The sequence below is a fragment of the Falco peregrinus genome, chromosome 10 (genome assembly GCF_023634155.1).
Source record: "Falco peregrinus isolate bFalPer1 chromosome 10, bFalPer1.pri, whole genome shotgun sequence".
Lineage (NCBI taxonomy): Eukaryota > Metazoa > Chordata > Aves > Falconiformes > Falconidae > Falco > Falco peregrinus.
Genome location: NC_073730.1, coordinates 6,378,062 through 6,395,217, shown reverse-complemented (window position 1 = coordinate 6,395,217; position 17,156 = coordinate 6,378,062). Strand labels below are relative to the sequence as shown.

Genomic DNA, 17,156 nt, shown 5'->3' with positions numbered 1-17,156 from the left:
CCACCTACCTACTAAATGGAAATGGAAGGCAGAAAGTGACCTCTCCCAGCAAACAAAGGGCCTAGCTCTATATTCAGAAACAAATGGGACTTGTAGAGAACAGAGTCCAATAATTATAACGCCCACAAAGCACGCCTAGAAAGAACATGCCCAGAAAGAACATGCCCAACTTCTCTTTTCTCCTTTTCTTTTTAAAATCAGAACAGAATTCCACAACATAATTTGCAATTAAAAGGACGCAATGGAATTTGCCTCCAAAAAATTCTGGCCATTCGATTTGGCACACTTCAAGACATTTCTCAAGGGTGTGGGGAAGGAAAGAACAAATTGATTTCTCTGAATAAAGCAGGAGCAAGTACTCTAATGAATCCAGTGGAAACAATTAGTATGGAAAGTAGAGTGGAAAAATAAGTGGAAGCACATTGCCTACAAGGGGGGGGGGGGGGGGGGGGGGGGGGCGGATGGAGACTGCCCTGAAGCCAGTCACAGTCGCAGGCATCTATGAAGCTGAATGTAAAGAGCAACTGGAGAAGAGGGAAGTCTGAGGCAGCCACTTTGATGCTAAACGAGCAAAGGTAACCGATTTTCTTGGGGGCAGTTGGATAATCAGCAATTTCAGACAAGAAGAGCCGGGGGTTTGCAAAGAGCAACCCAACGTTTCTTGTAAACACACGCAGGGCAGCAGCCACCCGCAGAAGGTGCACACACAGAGACTGGAAACACACCACCTGGGCTTTCTCTTCCTTATCCTCACGCCTTCAAAGCGAAGCCTTCTTTGCCTGTTTGTGTAGACACTTCCCCTAACAAGCCCTGAGGAAAGACACCAGCTGCCCAGGGATGCTGCACAGAACCACAGAAGAAGACTCAGCAGATCATACAACACAAGTTCACACTGGACGCCTGAGAACTGCAAAGGGAGTTTATCCTTCAAATTTATCTTTGTTACTGGCCTAAAAATTTCCTAGCACCTCCACACTAGGCTTAGTTGTATTCAATACACTTCATTTATCAACCCTTCTACACCCAGGTGTAAAACACACACTCCAAAGGAGGACACAAACATATACACTTCAAATAAGATGCAACTACTTTTTTTTTTGGTATTACTAAGTTGGCATATTAAGCTTTGCTTTGCGATTCAGTGTTTCTGGTCTCCTTGTACTTTAATGAACCTGAGGTATCAAAGTAGTTTTGAAGCCCCAATTGCTCCTGGGTTCCCAGGCATCATCCAGATTTTCCTCCTTTCAACTGTAACGTTCAGGAGTTTGCCAAGAAGGCTACACCAGCAGGGGTACGGGCAAAACCTTTGGCACAGCAGGAGCTCACGCTGGCAGCCAGGTTCTGCCAGCTTCACCTTCCAAGCCAAAAGCTTTTCCCCTTGCACAACCATGTCTTCACCGGCGCTTTTGCCAACAGGGCTACGTCAGCAAGGAGGATCACAACCTCCTGCTCCTTGCGGAGGAGTCTCAACCTCAGGGGCTACAGCCTTCTGGAGCGAAAGCCTGCGTGCAGAGCGGCATCCTTCCTAGAAGATCTTGTGGAAAGCCAGAGCTTAAAAAATTTCCTTCTATACTAGGTAAGGTAAATCAAACGTGACCACCTTTACCCTCACAGTAACCACAGAAGAACACACTTAAGCAGCAAGAAACAGCATCTGTGTCGCCTTCAAGAGCCTCACCCTGCCCAGCCGATACGTCTGTACGCACTTATATGACACTTCTAAAAACAACCCTCCGACCTGCAGATCGAGACATTTTCTATGTCTGCTGTAGTGCCAAGCGTTTAAATACTAATTTTCTCTTTAACATCAAACTGATATAGAAAAATATTTAGAAAAATATTTTCACACGCAGCAAATCACGGCAGGATTTAGTTTTAAGGTAAAGGAATGTTGGCTTTTTGACAAGAAAATCTTGATTTACAGTCACCTATGAACAACTGCTAAAGTGCATTAGGAGTTGGTACATATAAGCATTCCTTTCCAGAAAGTGTTTGCATTATTCATAGTTTGGGATGAGTAATGAAAAAGCAGTACTTACCTGGGGACCAGCAACGGACTGTTGCTTCATGGTGAAATATAGATTTCTCCACACTTAAGATGACTGTACTACTTCATTATTTCTGCAGCAGTTTATTCTATGATATTTTATCTTTATTTCTGGTTTTAGGTAGCTATACTTATAAATTAGCACCACAGGGCAAACGCAGTCTCACTTGGCAATCTTAACTATGATTTGGAACAAAGCTGCTTCTGGTTGGTTTTTTTTTATTCAGGGAATTTTTAAACTTTTGTTTCTTTCAGCAGGCTTGCTGCTGTGTTAGTAAAGAGGAAAAAAAAATTGTTTTGGATGTAATACAGAAGCATCCAAAGAATAGGTAAGCTAGGTTTGCCAAGCTTGTAAGGATAATGGACATGACTATCTCTTACACTTGCTACTGGCCACTTAGTGCCAGTACTCGATTCAAGTCCAAGGTCAAAAAGCTTTGCAGGTCACTGCAGCTATCAGCTAAACACCAAAGCAGAACGCGCCTGGAAAAAGGCTTCCCTTACCTGCTGCGTCTGCTGCCTCTGAATTGCCCTCACCTTCGGGACAGGGCTTTCCCTGGAGGACGAGGACTGCTGCCGGGACCGGCTCCCGTTCTGCATGGGTTCGGTCACCACGGCCCCCGACACGGCCGACACGCTGCCCGTGCTGCGCAAAGAAGCGCTGTGCGGCAAGGACTGCGGCGCTTTGGCCCTGGCGCCCAGCCCGGCCTGGTCCATTTTGCGGATCTGCGCCTGGCTGCTGCTGTTCTGGCGGGGCAGCGCGATGGGGACGTGCTTGTCCGGCACCGCGTGGCGCCGGGAGAAGTCCTCGCTCTGCGTGCTGCGTTTGGTGAAGTCCTCCATGCTGCTGTTGCTCGGCCCGCTAAGTTTGAAGTCTTCGCTGTTGCTTCGGCTCCGGGAGCTGGCAGTGCTCAGGTTCTCCAGGCTGGAGTCCACAGAGGCCTTGGGCAGCGGTGGGGTCGGGTTGTTGAGATGATAAACCGGGTTCTGGAAGGACAGAGGTTGGAGGCTGCCCTGTTGGTTCAAAGCGGGGTGCAGGGGTCTTCTCACCTGGGGAGCGCTCTGGGGTGTGCTCTGAGTTTCCCACAGCTGTTTGATGTTTGCCACCTGTGTGACAGAGAGCTGGCTGCCAGCCAGGCGCAAAGGCACGTCGTGCATGATAGAAGCGTGGTCACTGTGAGCCGTGTGAGGGTCCTGGAGGTCCATGAGCGAGATGCTACGTCCATTGGGCAAGATGCTTTCCCTTTCATCCTTATCTGAGTAGGTCATGCTCTGGGTGGATGCCTGCTGAACCAACAGTAAGGTCTTGCCCCTAAAATATCCATCTACGTTTTCCTGGGTTGGAGACTTCAGCTTATGCAAGTCACTGTGGAGTGGAAAGGAGTCTGGTTAATTTTTAAGCAGCCAAGATCCTGAGAGATCTGTCCCAGAGAAGTCTTCCTCCCTCATTTAACCTCCGCCCCAGCTGAAAGCTGAAATTTCCTTTTATGAGCTCTTTGTGTTCGAGTCAAAACACACTCTTCCTTAATTACCGCTTCTCTTTGAGAACTGCATTTCGTTCAAGGAGCGCTTCATCTTTATTTTTTTCACAGCTGAAATGCAAACCATTCCCACCGAATCCTCCCCCCTCCCTTCTGTCTCCCAGCAAGACTTCAGAGCGGTTTGGATCCCATTTAACCCTTCACCAGCACTACGTATTGTGGGGGCCTAAACCTTCAACAGGAGTTGTGTGAAGGCTCCTGCAGATCTAGATGTGAGCTCAGAGGGCGGACACTTCCACATGTCCTGGCCCTCACGCCTGACGGCACAGGAACAACCGGGAGAGCCCAGTATCCAAGCTCTTTGCCAGTTCTGCCATGTCACAGCTTTTTGCTTCTGATTAACAGCTGTTACAGGCTGAGAAATGCTGCGCCGAACCGAGGAGGGACTGGTTTTGCTGGTCTGTTAGTAACAAGTTCCTCCTGAAGTCCAGTTTTTTCATGAGCAGTAATTAAGCAGCCCGATCACCAGGAGGAAGCACGAGGGCTGACTGCGCATCCAGGTGCTCAGACTGGCAGTAAATCGCAAAACTGTTTTTTCACAGCTGAAGACCCCGGCTGCCAGGGACATCTCTGAGTCCTGGGTAAGCCACAAGCTTCAGGTCTCCAGTGCCACCTTGTGCATGTCTTACTGGGACCCGTGACAACAGTCCAAGCTTCCCGCTCCTACTGGGAGCTCCTACTGGTCTGGGCAGGCAGCTCAGGTGATGGAGCACTCCACTCCTCACAGGCTTAACCACCCCCTGATCCCACATCACCCCTCGAGCTCTGGCTGTTACATACCCATCAGTGGGGTCCTCAAATATCTTCTGAAGCCCTGAGGAGAGACTGCCACTGACGTTTGGACTAGAGCTGTGCTCAGTGAAACGCCTCAGCTGCTGCTGTATCGGCGTAGGGTTGGTCATTGATTTGGTGATATCGGCAAGAATACGAGGAAGAGGTCCCAGTTTTGCCACGGTCGCCTGTAGGAAGGAATTTTCACCCTAATTGGACAACAAGCACCGCGACATCCGCCAGTTTTTTGATAACGATGCACAGAGGCGGAGGGGTGGAGGTGGAAGGAAGGAGGGTGGGTGGTTGTGTGCGGGTGTGCCAGGACCGTAATGCAGTGTTACGGAGCAGCGTAACCACGGCGACGAGATGGATGGAGGAGACGAAACGGGGTGCAGCAGACATTGAGGAAAGAAAAGGAAATAGAAAAGAAATTAGGATTGACCCCCAAAATTAAAAATCATGCTCAATAAAACAAAACTATTGCCATTCCAATGCAAAACTATCATGCAAAGCAAACTAAGTCCAGGGTGGGTGAGGTCAAAGTGAAAACTACAGTATCTACTCATTAAAGGGCATTCAAAGACTACAGGTTCAGCTAGTGGGGGAACTTTCCAGGCAAAGGGTGTCATGTGGTGAAGGAAATGCATGCCAACAGACAAGGGGATGCGGCATTCAGGGGGATCATGAGAGAAATCGCAAGGGTTGAGGGTGATGGGGAAAGGGAAGGTTTTCATTTCATAAGCCTTTTGCTTTTGGCATCCTACACTGATGCCGCCTTCCGCAGCACCCTGTAATCAACAATTACAGCTTTCTTCCCTACCTAAAAGTGAAAAATAACTGCATGAAAACATCAATGAGCCTCATCCCAACATTATCACATCAGCATGGGATTAAATGGGTAGCTTCTTCTTGGATTACATGTTAGCTCAGTGCTGGCCAGGCCTAGGATATGAGCAGCTGACCTTCCAGCAAGGAAGGCTGCTCATTCAGGCTCTTTATCTTTCTCCCCCCCGTGGCTCACTGCTGGTTATATCACCTACAGGGCACCTTTTCAGGCTCTTGGGACAGCAGGAAGAAGGTGAAAGCGCTGGAGGTTTAAAAAAAAAAAGTGAAAACTCTGCTACAAAGACAACGTTCTTTTTAAAGATACCCTCCTTTTTCCTGCAAGCAGGTATTCAGTCAGCTTGGCTCCCGAGCAAGGTCTTTTTACAGACATTTTCATACAGCTCTTCCGCTGTGGCTATCAAAATCTCCGAGGTGACTTCTCCTAACGTTTTCCAGTCGTTACCCACAGTAAAGCAGTCTGGCACCTAACTTTACCCCTTGATTTTCATTTTTGGAAACCACTACACCAGCTCCCAAGGGCCTGTTAGGACAGGGCCACGCGTCTAACCTACAGAAAGGGCAAGGCAGATCTGCTCGGATGGTTCATCCAGGTCCGGCTCCTTCCTTTCCTCGCTGTCCCAAGACCTTTACAACCTTTGCATTTGGAGAGCAGCTCACGGTAACTAACACCAAATCCAAAGATCCATTTGCAGTTCTAAAGACCGGAGCTGGGCTTCTCTTGACCTGCGCCTGACCGGCCTGGAGGGAGACTGCCACGTTCCCTGCCCTGCTGGGTTTACCCCAATTTGCAGAAATGGAGGATCCGGGTTTTTTGAGTGCTCGCTTTGCCTGTTCTGAGGCTGCTGACCCACCTCTGTAGCTGACTTTGTTGCTGCCTGTGACATTTTGAGTGTACACATATGAGGGAAACGGAAAAAACAGGATCGTAAATTGTTATCAAACTAAGATTAACTAACATGAATATATATTGCCTTTCTGAGTCAAGGACATGTCACTTTGATGCAACTGGCTCCGTTTTTCTTTTTTTATTTCAAATAATGTACTGTGAGAAAACAGATACACAACAAATAACTATTTTGGCAAACCGTAATGCAATAAAAATATTAGGAGCGCGTTGCAATTCACCTCACTTCTCCAGTTTCAAAAGAAAGAATAATATAAATGGAATGTGGACAACATAATGCACCTCTAAAAGTTGAAATATGGAAGAGTTCCAAGCACTTACAATAATAAAAAAAAAAAAAAAAAAAAAAAAAAAAAAAAAAGACAGACTTGCAGCTCTGCTTTTCTGGGTCTTATCAACTATCTTTGCTATCAAGGTTCTAATGATTTTGGATCCTGCGAAGGCACATAGCTAAGGAAATGCAAACTAGGGCCTTTTCTCATTCTGTAGCCAAATGGAAGCCATACTTGTTGTTGGCAATGTCTATCGCTGCAGAACAGAACCTGGACAACGCGTGTGACCCCAGCACAACGCACGGCAGCAAGCACTTGGCTTGTGTTACAGGATAAAATGGAGTGGATCCAAGTTTTTACATGGCATCCTCTATGTATACTAAAAACTAACGCAAAGATTGCGGACAGGAGAACACCTCAGCAGGCTTTGGATCAGGTCTTTAGTGAGAACAGTTCTGCTGGGCCAACACATGACCCCCCCGAGCCGGGCAGGGCAGGGCCTGGTGGCACCTCCATCAGCATCCAAGAGGGCACCGCAACGCTTGCGCATTTTCTGCGCAAACACCCTCCCTTTTTTCCAGCCCACTTACAAGCAAGGAACGGCTGCTCAGGGCATTCCAGGTCTACTCCTAAGCGCTGCCCTCTCCACCATTGAACACCCAGCCTTACTTAAGGCTCCGCCAAGTGTTTGCACGGCTGCTGAAGCTCAACCACTTCACATGCCCTGCTTCGGGCCTCGGTCCGAAATCAGGGGAAAAGCAATTGTGCAATACCATGATCAAACATTCCTCTCCAAAGCTGTTGAATAAGCTCTCCCCAAAGCAGGCTTCAGCTGCTCCCTTGATGTTTCCCAGTGTTTACTGTTGCTACGGGACAATCGCCGGATTCGCCCCCCGGGCCTCCAGACTGCTTTACCTTATCGAGTTGGGACACAACCTCCCACAGGAGGGAATGCAACACCGAGAGCTCTCTGCCCAGGTCGATGTAGCCCTCAAATCCAGGCATGTTTGAGATGGTATCTGGATTAGAGATCTCCAGGAGAAAACGCTTCATTCCTCCCCACTCGTGTTCCAAGAAGTCATTCATGAAGGCCATATATTCCTCCTTATTACCAAACCTGCAAGAAACGGGGGGGGGGGGGGACGACGGACGGTGCCAGGACCCCGTCAATAACCTCCATGCAAAATACAGAGCCCAAGTGCTTACAGACAATTACTTAAGTGCTTAACTTTAGAACTGCCTTTCTGAGGTCTGGGAGAAAAAAACCTGGATAATTTAAGAGGTTCAGTGCTTTCTTGGAATTATTTAAATACTAGTAATTTACTGTTCATACTATGATCAAGGGAACAACACATCTTCCCCCGCCCGCCCCCGCCAGACACCCTTTTCTCTCCTTCTCTGCATCTCCTCCCCTGTAAAGGACATGCCGTGCCGTCTGTATCATTCAGCTGGAAATTTTGGGGGAAGAAAGGAGGAAAATCATGATCCTTGGTGGGGACGGGCTTCTTTTCTTTTGAAATCGCATACACACTGACATGCTAATGCACGACTCCTTGATTTTATACTGTGTTCCCTCTACCGGATTCAACACAGCTCAAATCTGCATGTGAAAAGGAGAAGGTACCTAGTTCAGCACTGAGGTGTCTCAAGTTCACATATAAGTTCACATATAAGTGAGAAGCTTCCTACTTTCCCAGAGCTGACTTCAGCTTGCCAGAGGATCAGCTGCCTCCCAAAGCAGGGCTCGCCTTGCTCTATAGCAGCCCGCAACGACCTGCACCCCTAAAAGCACAGACTTCAATTTGATTGCCACCACCTACTTAGCAAAATTGGCGAGGTTCTGAATGACTTTCGCGATAAGCGTGAGCGTGCGAGATGTCTGGTCGTCGGGATACTCCTGCATGAGGCTGAAGAGGCTGGGGGACATGATAGCGGGGCAGAGGAAGCGGAGGAAGAGGGAGGCACTGATCAGGCGCTCGCTGATGTCCTGTTTGCCCCTGCTCAGGCACTGCTGCTTCCAAGATGCAAACACTTCCTTCAGCTCACGAGGGAACACGCTGAAAAATAATAAAGCAGGAAATAAAATTTGTACGGGCAATGAGATGCAACAAGTTGAACTGGTGATCGATCACTCAGAAATAATTACTGGAGGGGAACATCAGCTTCTTCTCCCATCCCACCCCCCCTTCTCCCCCTTTTCCCTCTCTAGGCTAGGAAATGTCATTAGGTGTCTATTCTTAGATCCCCATTTAATCTGGTGATACTTAAGCAGTCTTTGAAGCATCCCTTGTTCATATATGTTAAGTGAAGCCGTTTTCAGACACACTGATTTGCAAGCTAAGAACTGCTTATCCATTGCTACCCTGGAGCAAACAGCGGGTTAGAATATTAAAAACAAACTGAACCAAACCCATCTCCATAATTGAAATTTTTATTTCGCTTGTTAAGCTCTCTCAGTGCTTCATTCTGAAGCAGAAAGGCCCTCCTTTAGTACTGCTCTGAAACAAAGATGAATAGAAATCTCTCTGCCAACGTTTCCTCCCTGTGATCTCCTGCTCAATTCTACAGATGTAAAGGGTCTGAAAGTTTTCTATACACATCAAAACTTCCAGCTTTTCATCCCAAGTTCAAGCTAAGCTGTTATCTTCTCACTTTATTCCCTCCTTATTTAGTCACAGCTCAGTCTGTGTTCCCTTGGCAGAGTATTTCAGCAGAAGCTCCTGGCAGGTACGGTGTGTGGGACTGGAACCCCTCAATTCGCGCACAAGTGCCACCTGCAATATGCTGTCACACGTAGGAAGAAGGTAGTGAGGAAAGGAAATCAAGGCAGTCTCACAAGATAGATGGGTCTATGCTATTTCCCTAGACAACTGCTGTGTTCTCATCCTCTGAGAAGAAATGGGCACCCTCTAAGCCTATGACTTAATGGAGGAGGAGGGGAGGGAAGACGCCTCACCAGTAAGAATTGATAATCTTGCAGAAGGCCAGCTCACAACACATTTTCAGGTTGCTCTGATGATCTGCTAATTCACTGGATGAACATTTGCTGGGATCCACTTCACAGTTTTCATCTGACTCATACAAAGCCTTGATAAACTCCCCTGGACAAAGGGAAGAGGGTGACAAAACCAGGGTAGTTAGATGAAAAGCCTCCTTGATACACCTTTAAATCCTGCTTATATCTTTCCTTATGCCCTTTCCTCAGCAACAGCGTCTTCTGTTCCCTGTGTCTGCCATACAGCCTCCAGACACCAGATGTTGGGGACACAGCTTCCCAGGTCTTTCAGAACAGAGCACTCGCCGTACCAGATCAGATGGCCGGTGTTCTGACGCTTCAGCCTCCCGTGCCCTCGCTGCCCCCACACACAGGTGCAGTAACAGGATGGCTTTGCTTACAAACCCTGCAGACACCTCACTTACAGCCTAAAGAATAGGATTTGACTTTTTATTCAAATTGCATTATCCACTATAAAATTATCCACAGTCTTAGAAATGAAGCTGTGCTCTTTTGTCTTCATAATTTCCCCAGGAAATGCACTTGATGATGCTATTTGCTTTTATTATTTCTAAATTTACCTTTTTTTAAAATTTTAAAAAGCGTCACCTTGCTCTTGAATACGAGTAATACCTGAGTGCTAGCTAGATACTGCTGATTTTCTCAACCTCTTTTTCTCAACCTCTTACAACACTTTCAGAGCTTGCGTGTCTCAAAATCCTTTGCATTTCTTTCATCCTCCTCTTGCAGCATCCCAGCAGCAATGGGACACATACAAAACCAGACAAAGTTTCCTTTGCTTGACACACTGGAATGAACTACTTACTAGGTTTCCTTCTACATATGCTAGCACACCAAGTGATTTCTCAACTGCCCTTCACTAGGAAAAACTCTTTATTCATTCATTTAATGATGCGAAGTCTTTTAAGTTCATCTCCTCAAATGATCTTGCTGGCTTCGAGCTAACGCCACAAGGTTTGTTTGCAAAAAAGGGTTTTGGTTTTTTGTCTGCCTTTTCATAAAAACCCTTAAACACCCCCCACCCCCCTCTCCCCAAACCTTAAGTCAGCAGTGTTCTTGCAAGCAAAGCAGGCAGCACATTTTCTTAAGCTTTTTTATTGGGGTCCAAGAAATTTCTGCTGAGGGCATCTAGATCGCTTATTTGCAAAACTCTCAGCATCAGTTCTGTTGATCCAATTCTGTTTTAACTGTTGTTTACCGGATAATTTTTTTCCCCTTAAATACATTTGAACCTTACTCTTTGTGGTCCACAAGACCCTGCCTTAATCATATATTAAGATGCTCTGGCAGATGTATTAAATAGCTAACACCAAGCGGAATGTCGTTAATCCTTTCAAAGAACAGGGCATCAGAGGAAAATGACATTTAAAACTTGACAAAGAATTAGGCGGGTGTATTGTCACGAGCAACCTTGCCCTGAGCTACAGACAAGCTGGATGACCTTAGCGGGATCTTCCATCTCTCACATCTGTGATTTACAATCTTATCACTCAGCTTTAAATGATGTATTAGAAGTCATTATTTTTATGTAATTACTGCACGTTAAGAGACTTGCAGTCAAATGTAATATACTGGTCCCACAGCTGATCGTTCAGTCTGCTGAAAAGCACAGCTCCTAGTAACACGCTGCTCATTTCTCCACACCAAGCAAGAGCCTAGGACTGTGACTTCTGCTCCGTGGTTCCACCCATGAGGATAAAACTACCAGAACAGGCTCATGACACTTAAGAAGTGGACAAAATGCACATAATCACAGACCTGACTGTACTGACCCTTGGAGCACTAATTTAGCCAACTACCTCCTTGATGGCTTGCCAGCATCTGGGATTGCTGAGGACAAGCGAGACTGCTGGGAAAGCAAGCTGCTTGCATTTGTGTGTGTGTGTGTGTGTGTGTGAAAGGATGTGGTGTGGGACGTGGCTTTGGCCTGGTCTTGTTTCTCTTGTATCAATTTCCAAAGCTTTCTTCATCCAAGAAACAGGGGGGTGGGTGGCTCATTGTGCAATCGTGGGTGACAAGGATTGTGTGGAGCTGGTAAAAGCTAACTATAGCCAGGCTGCGAGTTTCTTCGCAGTGTGCCTGTTTTTGGTCCTCTTCATTGCACTATTAGTTGCACGGACAGTAATTTCCAAAGCAGTGGCTTATGACTAGAGCAGAACCTTTTGGTGGAGAGGGGACAACAATATGATTATCAGAATCCACCCTGGCACGTAACCGCGAACATGAACACCCTGCGGGGGGAACGGAGGAGGACAGCACAGGCTGGCCAGACAGTTTTAATGAGGTGGTGAATAAAGAGCACTTTGGATAAACACAGGCAGGAGGCTCCCCAGACAGTCTGCATCTTGATCTCCTGCCCTGTACTGCTCAGGAGCCCTGCAGCCTCGCTCCCTCTGGCTGTGTGCGTCCAACCACTTTTATTGGGGCAAGGTGTCAGTTTGAAAGGTTAACACAAATGTTAATGAATTAATTGCTCCGTGGCAAAGGTAAGGGCTGAGCAAGTCCAAGGGTCACTCTGGAATGTGCCAGCATTACCAACAGTTGTAGCTGAAGCATCTGGAAATTGGTTTTCTTGTACTACCTGTGTTCAACCCAAGCGCTAGGGTGGGCATCTCACACTTAACACGTGTCAACACCACAGCTAACATTTGCTGTTAGCTACGACAAGTGAAAGAGCCTGACCAGAGATGCTTTAGTTGTCAACCAGATACCCCTGAGTATATCTAACCCCCTAGGTGGTGGCACTTCAGCCTAAAGTGAGCGCAGGAGCGTCTCTAGCAGAGATGATCAGTGAAATACACGCTTCACATTCATAACCCTTTCTGAAATCTCTACCTAATTGTATTGCGCATCACACCAGATTCACTTCTGACACCACGACACAAAGCACTGGTCTCTATCCCCACTGGTGAACCGTATGTCAAAATCCCTTTGTTTTTTAAGCCTGTTCATATACCAGATGGAACAGTCACCGTTGCCCACACATCAATTGCAGTATTATACCTCTTTATCGCAACTAGACACACAAAAGAAAGTTACCCGGAAAAACATAATGTGGTGATAGAAACTTTAAGAGGGACTCAGCTGTATCAAATTAAGTTTGCCCTGCCTTGGGCGCTACTCCTGCAGGCACCCAAGGGCATCTCCCTCTGCGTGGAGGAAGGGCTTCAAGAGTAAGCCAGCATGTATTTTGCTATCTGGATACCAGGCACCTGGGCTGAGTGCTGAGGCAGCTCCTTCCCATCCCACATACCTAGACACACAAAGCACCAGTCATGTGGCAGACAGTTCGGGATTAGCCCCTGCAATGCAAACAGGTGACAAGACAGGCACTTTCTTACCTAGCGCATCGTGAAGATACTTCTGCCCTACCAACTTCAGGTATTCCTCTATAGCTTTGGTAGCAAGCGTGTTCTCCCTGAAGATCAAGACATCATGTTCCCCACAACGATCTACCTCGGACATCACCAAATCCGTCAAGAAGTCCTGAAGAAAAAAGGTCAAATGGCAAGAAGTTATTTTAACCAGACTCAGTCATGCCAAGCTAACAGCATGAAGCCAAGAAGAAAGGATAAACACGGGAGCGAAAGGATTACTGAAATAGTTGCTCAGCTTGGGACAATGGGTGTTGATGCTGCATATAGTATGGGCCAAGCAAACAGCCAGGGCTCCTCTTGGATTTATTATACTTGCAAAATGATACAGATCACAAATTATAAAGGGAGAAGCAAAAGTCTCTAAAACCTTTACAGCCAAGCTTGTGTTTCAGTTTAGATCCTGAACAGAACCCCTCCCCAGTTTGTCAGTGGCTTTGTATGCTTAAAGAAGCTGTGATATTATATTTATCTTTTAATGCTGAATATTCCATACAAACTTGGATTTCAACACCCAAAATGGAAGTTACGCAGAAGTTCTTATAGCTTGGTGAAGTTTAAATAAGAAGAATGGCTTATATAAATTAAATTCACAAGCCAAAAGTGGTTCAAGATTTGGGAAAAAAGTTAACATACTTGCTGTGGATCTACATGGCTTCACTTGAACTACATTCAAATGCCTGGGCAGCAGCTATCAGCAGGTCTTGGCTACAGCGAATAACCTCTTGATACAGGGTCTAATTCTACAGTAATACTTATTTCCTGAGTGATAACTTCATGTGAATCAAGGACACTCAGCATTTCACAAGAAATACTTGGTTGTTTGCAAGATCCAATTTCAGCCACTATAAAGTTCTCCAAGACAGGAAGCATATTTCTCCTTTTATTTTTTTTTTTTTTTAACTGCTACAAAACAATAAAAAGGAACCTCCAAAAGCCAAAACCAAACCACCACCCTGAATTAGGGCTGAGTGATAAATGTGACTTGCTGGTATGCTGCAAACAGCAGCACCCTCCAAACAGCTCGAAGAGTGCTGTAGCAGGGTTTCATAACCCCATTAACTGCAGAAGCCATAATGCACTGCCTGCACACGACTGTAAAATACGTGGAACAAATTATATATGATAAATATAGATCAAAAATGCATCTAGTACTCTTGGTTTTTTCAATCCACTATTGCTGTTTCTTTTCAGCAAAATCTGAGAGAGTAATTTTTCACCTGGTAGAAACTGGGGACATCCAGCTGCATCTCCACCGATACAGGGAGAACTGGAAACATACTGTCTTTGCAGCTCTGGGTTATGTCAGCCTAGACTGCTCAACACCTCCAGTAAACGGAGGTCCAAATGTTCAGGCAACAGAAAAACGAAGCTGTAACGCTAAGTTATCTACCTGTTGCAGCTAGCACTGCGGGAGTCCAGAACCTGTTTTCCAGCAGGATTTCAACACAGCCCTACAGAAGCTGTCTCAGCTACCAGCTTCTCTCAATCGACAAGTGACTTGGTAAGGAACGAGGTCCTATCACACACACTGTCACAGAGCACGAGCCCTCCCGAGATGTACGGCAAGGGGAGAACAGCAGAGAGTGGATATGACTATGCAAACACGAAAGGATCTTTTTGGAACAGTTAAATTAGGCTGACCCTTGGATGTTGCTTGTGGCCATCCTTCTGCATCTCTTACTCTCTAACTTGTGCTTGGTTGTGCTTAACTTGCTCTAGCTGGCCTTACTGGAAGAAGCTGACTCCAGCTCGGTACTACTCACACACCCACTTGACAGGCAGCATCCTGATAAATCAATGCTTATTAATGCTTCTCAGAATTTCCCAAGACCTAGAGGATTATTCTCCCACGATCTATTATAAGAAACTGAGGATCGCTCCAACTGCTGCCTCACAGAGACCCATCGGTGTGCACCAATTCCTACTAACATCCTTGGGGCAGGTGGGACCGTCATTAACCGAGTATAGATTCTCCAAATGGCTGTTCAAATGCTGACCGAATCAATGTCAGCATTGACTAGCTGACTTAGCACCCTGCTACTCATTGTAGCAGAGATTTGTTTATAGAAGTAATTCTCCAGTTTACCAATCTCTTGCTTACTTATCTCTTATCCTGTATCATGATTTTAGAAATACAGCAAAGGTTCCTGAGTGAACCTCTCTGAAGTACCACACTACAGTGCAGGTCTCATTTTTAGAATAACACGAAGACAGGATAATAATATATAGTCCTCCTACTTGCACTATGTACACAGCACCTTTAATCTTTGTCTTCTCTCTCATTCATTGTTGGTACTGTGCCTGTCTACATGCCTTCCCAGTAGATGCAATTGCCCAAGTCTCTTCAAAGACTTCTGAGACCTTTTTCTTAGCCTTACCCCATCAGGCACCTTCTGCTGCTGCTTACGGTCGTGGGCTTCCTAGTTTCTAGCTGAAAAGGTATCACCTGCCAGCAGTGAGAGGAAGTCGTTTTGACAGGAGGTTTTTCTTACCTTAGCTCTCCCAGTGCTCTGCAGGATGTGCACCAAAGCACAAGCCATCTCCTCCTTGTTCCTGACGCTGATCACAGGTTCCAGCACAGAGCACAACATGGTGTAGTTGCTAGTAACAAACTCTGCAAATTCTTTGTACTGCTCCATGGGCAAGATGGTGATGGTCTGGTAACGGGATTTTATTCGAATGGAAGGTCCCCCCGATTTCCCTTTGTTGGGTGTAGGTGTGCTGACTGGGTACCATTTTTCCACGAACTGGCGCCCGGTTACACTAGCCATGGGAATGTTGACCAGGCCTACGTAATTGTTCTTGTCCTTTTTCTTCTTCTTCTCCACGTCCTTGTAGATGTGAACTGTGATGCTGTGAAGAGGAGGAAGCCCGCAGAACTCAAAGTGCTCTCCCCAGAAAATGTTATCTGCTTTTGTTTTGCTGGTGGTGCGGGCAAAGAGAGTGTCATCAAGGCACAGCTCACAGAAGTATTTCTTCTTGGGGGCCAGGTCCTTTGCCTCAATGATCCAGAGGCGGAGCACATTTTCAGCTCGACGGCAGTTGTCCTGTGCAGAAGAAAGAGCTCAGCTTTCATTCAAAAATCCCTAAAAATTGACTGATTTGTCCTCTAAAGGAGCAACAAAGGGCTGCCTTTTGTGCCCAAGGCAGGGACAGAGTCAGAATTCAGAATCAGATTCTTTGATTTTCAGAGATTCAGAATCTCTAGAAAACCAGACATTTTCTAAAATAGAGGCAAAGGGCTGTATTCTGTATGTCAAAGGTGGGGACGAGAACATTTTGCTTCTCAAAACACTGTATTTGAAACGCATTAGAAAACAAACACTCTGCACAGGAGCCCCTCCAAAGCTGCCAGCCTGGTGTGACACACGATATTGTTGACTCTTGTGAATTAGCTCCCAGAGCACTCGCTGTTGGCCTCTCCCTCGAAGGTTACTAGTATGCCAGCTACGGAGGTGACCTATCAAATATTTCTAGCTGATCAATAGCTTGACCTCCCTTCTCACTCCGCCTCAAACTCCTTTTGGTTCCACCCCCCCCCCCCCGCCCAAAACTGTGCCCCCACAGTAAACCATGAAACCTAGGAAGCCACGTCCCATCCTTCTGAGACACACGGTATCAGAAACCCAGCCTGAAACACCAGTAGGCACCGGGGCAGGAATCAGGAAGCACGCCGACAAGTAGTTATTCATTAAAGGTTTGACCTACTGCACTCACTAAAATAGTACACAGCAGCTTTTGAGACACTGACGAGTGGACATCTCCCCAGACTACATTAATTGAGGATGCATCTGTGGGAAGCCCTGGTAGGCTGGACTTAAATCCAATCATGCCACCTCCATCCCCCCAGTAATCTGATTGCTGCAGTTTCTATTACCTTATTCGGCTGCACCGTCCTGCGTAGGTTTTCCATCCACTTGTCCCTCTCTGCTGCGGAGGAACAACTGAAGCATTTACTGCCGCTAGAGTAGGTCACCTGGAACATATAAACAACAGGCTGAGTTCAGGCAAGCCTAGGAGACACTTAAGAGGCTGCAAAAGACAGGAAGGCAGATACACACAGCTTGAGCAGCAAAGTAAATATGAAAGAGGCAAGAAAAACAATATGGGAGCCTAGAAGGCAGAGAGGTTAAAAGGCCCACAAAATGCAGAGAGAAAAAAAGTCAGTTCAAATTAATATAAAAACATATGAGAAGCACCAGAGGCTCCTCTTAAAGACTTTTAAACCAGGCTTTAATCAACCAGTTAGTTTATTTTTTTTAAAACACTTGTTAATTGATCCATAGCTATTAAATGCTTGCAGTTTTCCCTGTTAAGTCCCAGAGGCAGATGGTTTGGTTACTAACAGTGTAAAGAGAGACAGAACTAACAATGTATTAATA

At 46.3% G+C, this 17,156-nt stretch overlaps 1 protein-coding gene across 9 annotated transcripts in view; it reads right to left on the bottom strand.

The window, feature by feature from the left end:
- Window positions 1–17,156, bottom strand: part of RASAL2 (RAS protein activator like 2) — a 187,936-nt gene that overhangs the window by 14,060 nt on the left and 156,720 nt on the right. For 6 of the 9 annotated variants that reach the window (XM_055815343.1, XM_055815344.1, XM_055815346.1 and 3 more), the window contains 8 exons: window positions 16,652–16,750; window positions 15,267–15,821; window positions 12,739–12,883; window positions 9,338–9,482; window positions 8,202–8,438; window positions 7,297–7,498; window positions 4,369–4,568; window positions 2,552–3,413 (listed from right to left, as the gene is read on the bottom strand). In XM_055815343.1, the coding sequence (XP_055671318.1) occupies window positions 2,552–3,413; window positions 4,369–4,568; window positions 7,297–7,498; window positions 8,202–8,438; window positions 9,338–9,482; window positions 12,739–12,883; window positions 15,267–15,821; window positions 16,652–16,750 (2,445 nt within the window). The remainder of the gene's footprint in view (window positions 1–2,551; window positions 3,414–4,368; window positions 4,569–7,296; window positions 7,499–8,201; window positions 8,439–9,337; window positions 9,483–12,738; window positions 12,884–15,266; window positions 15,822–16,651; window positions 16,751–17,156) is intronic. The other 3 variants (XM_055815345.1, XM_055815340.1, XM_055815341.1) reach the window with 2 other exon arrangements.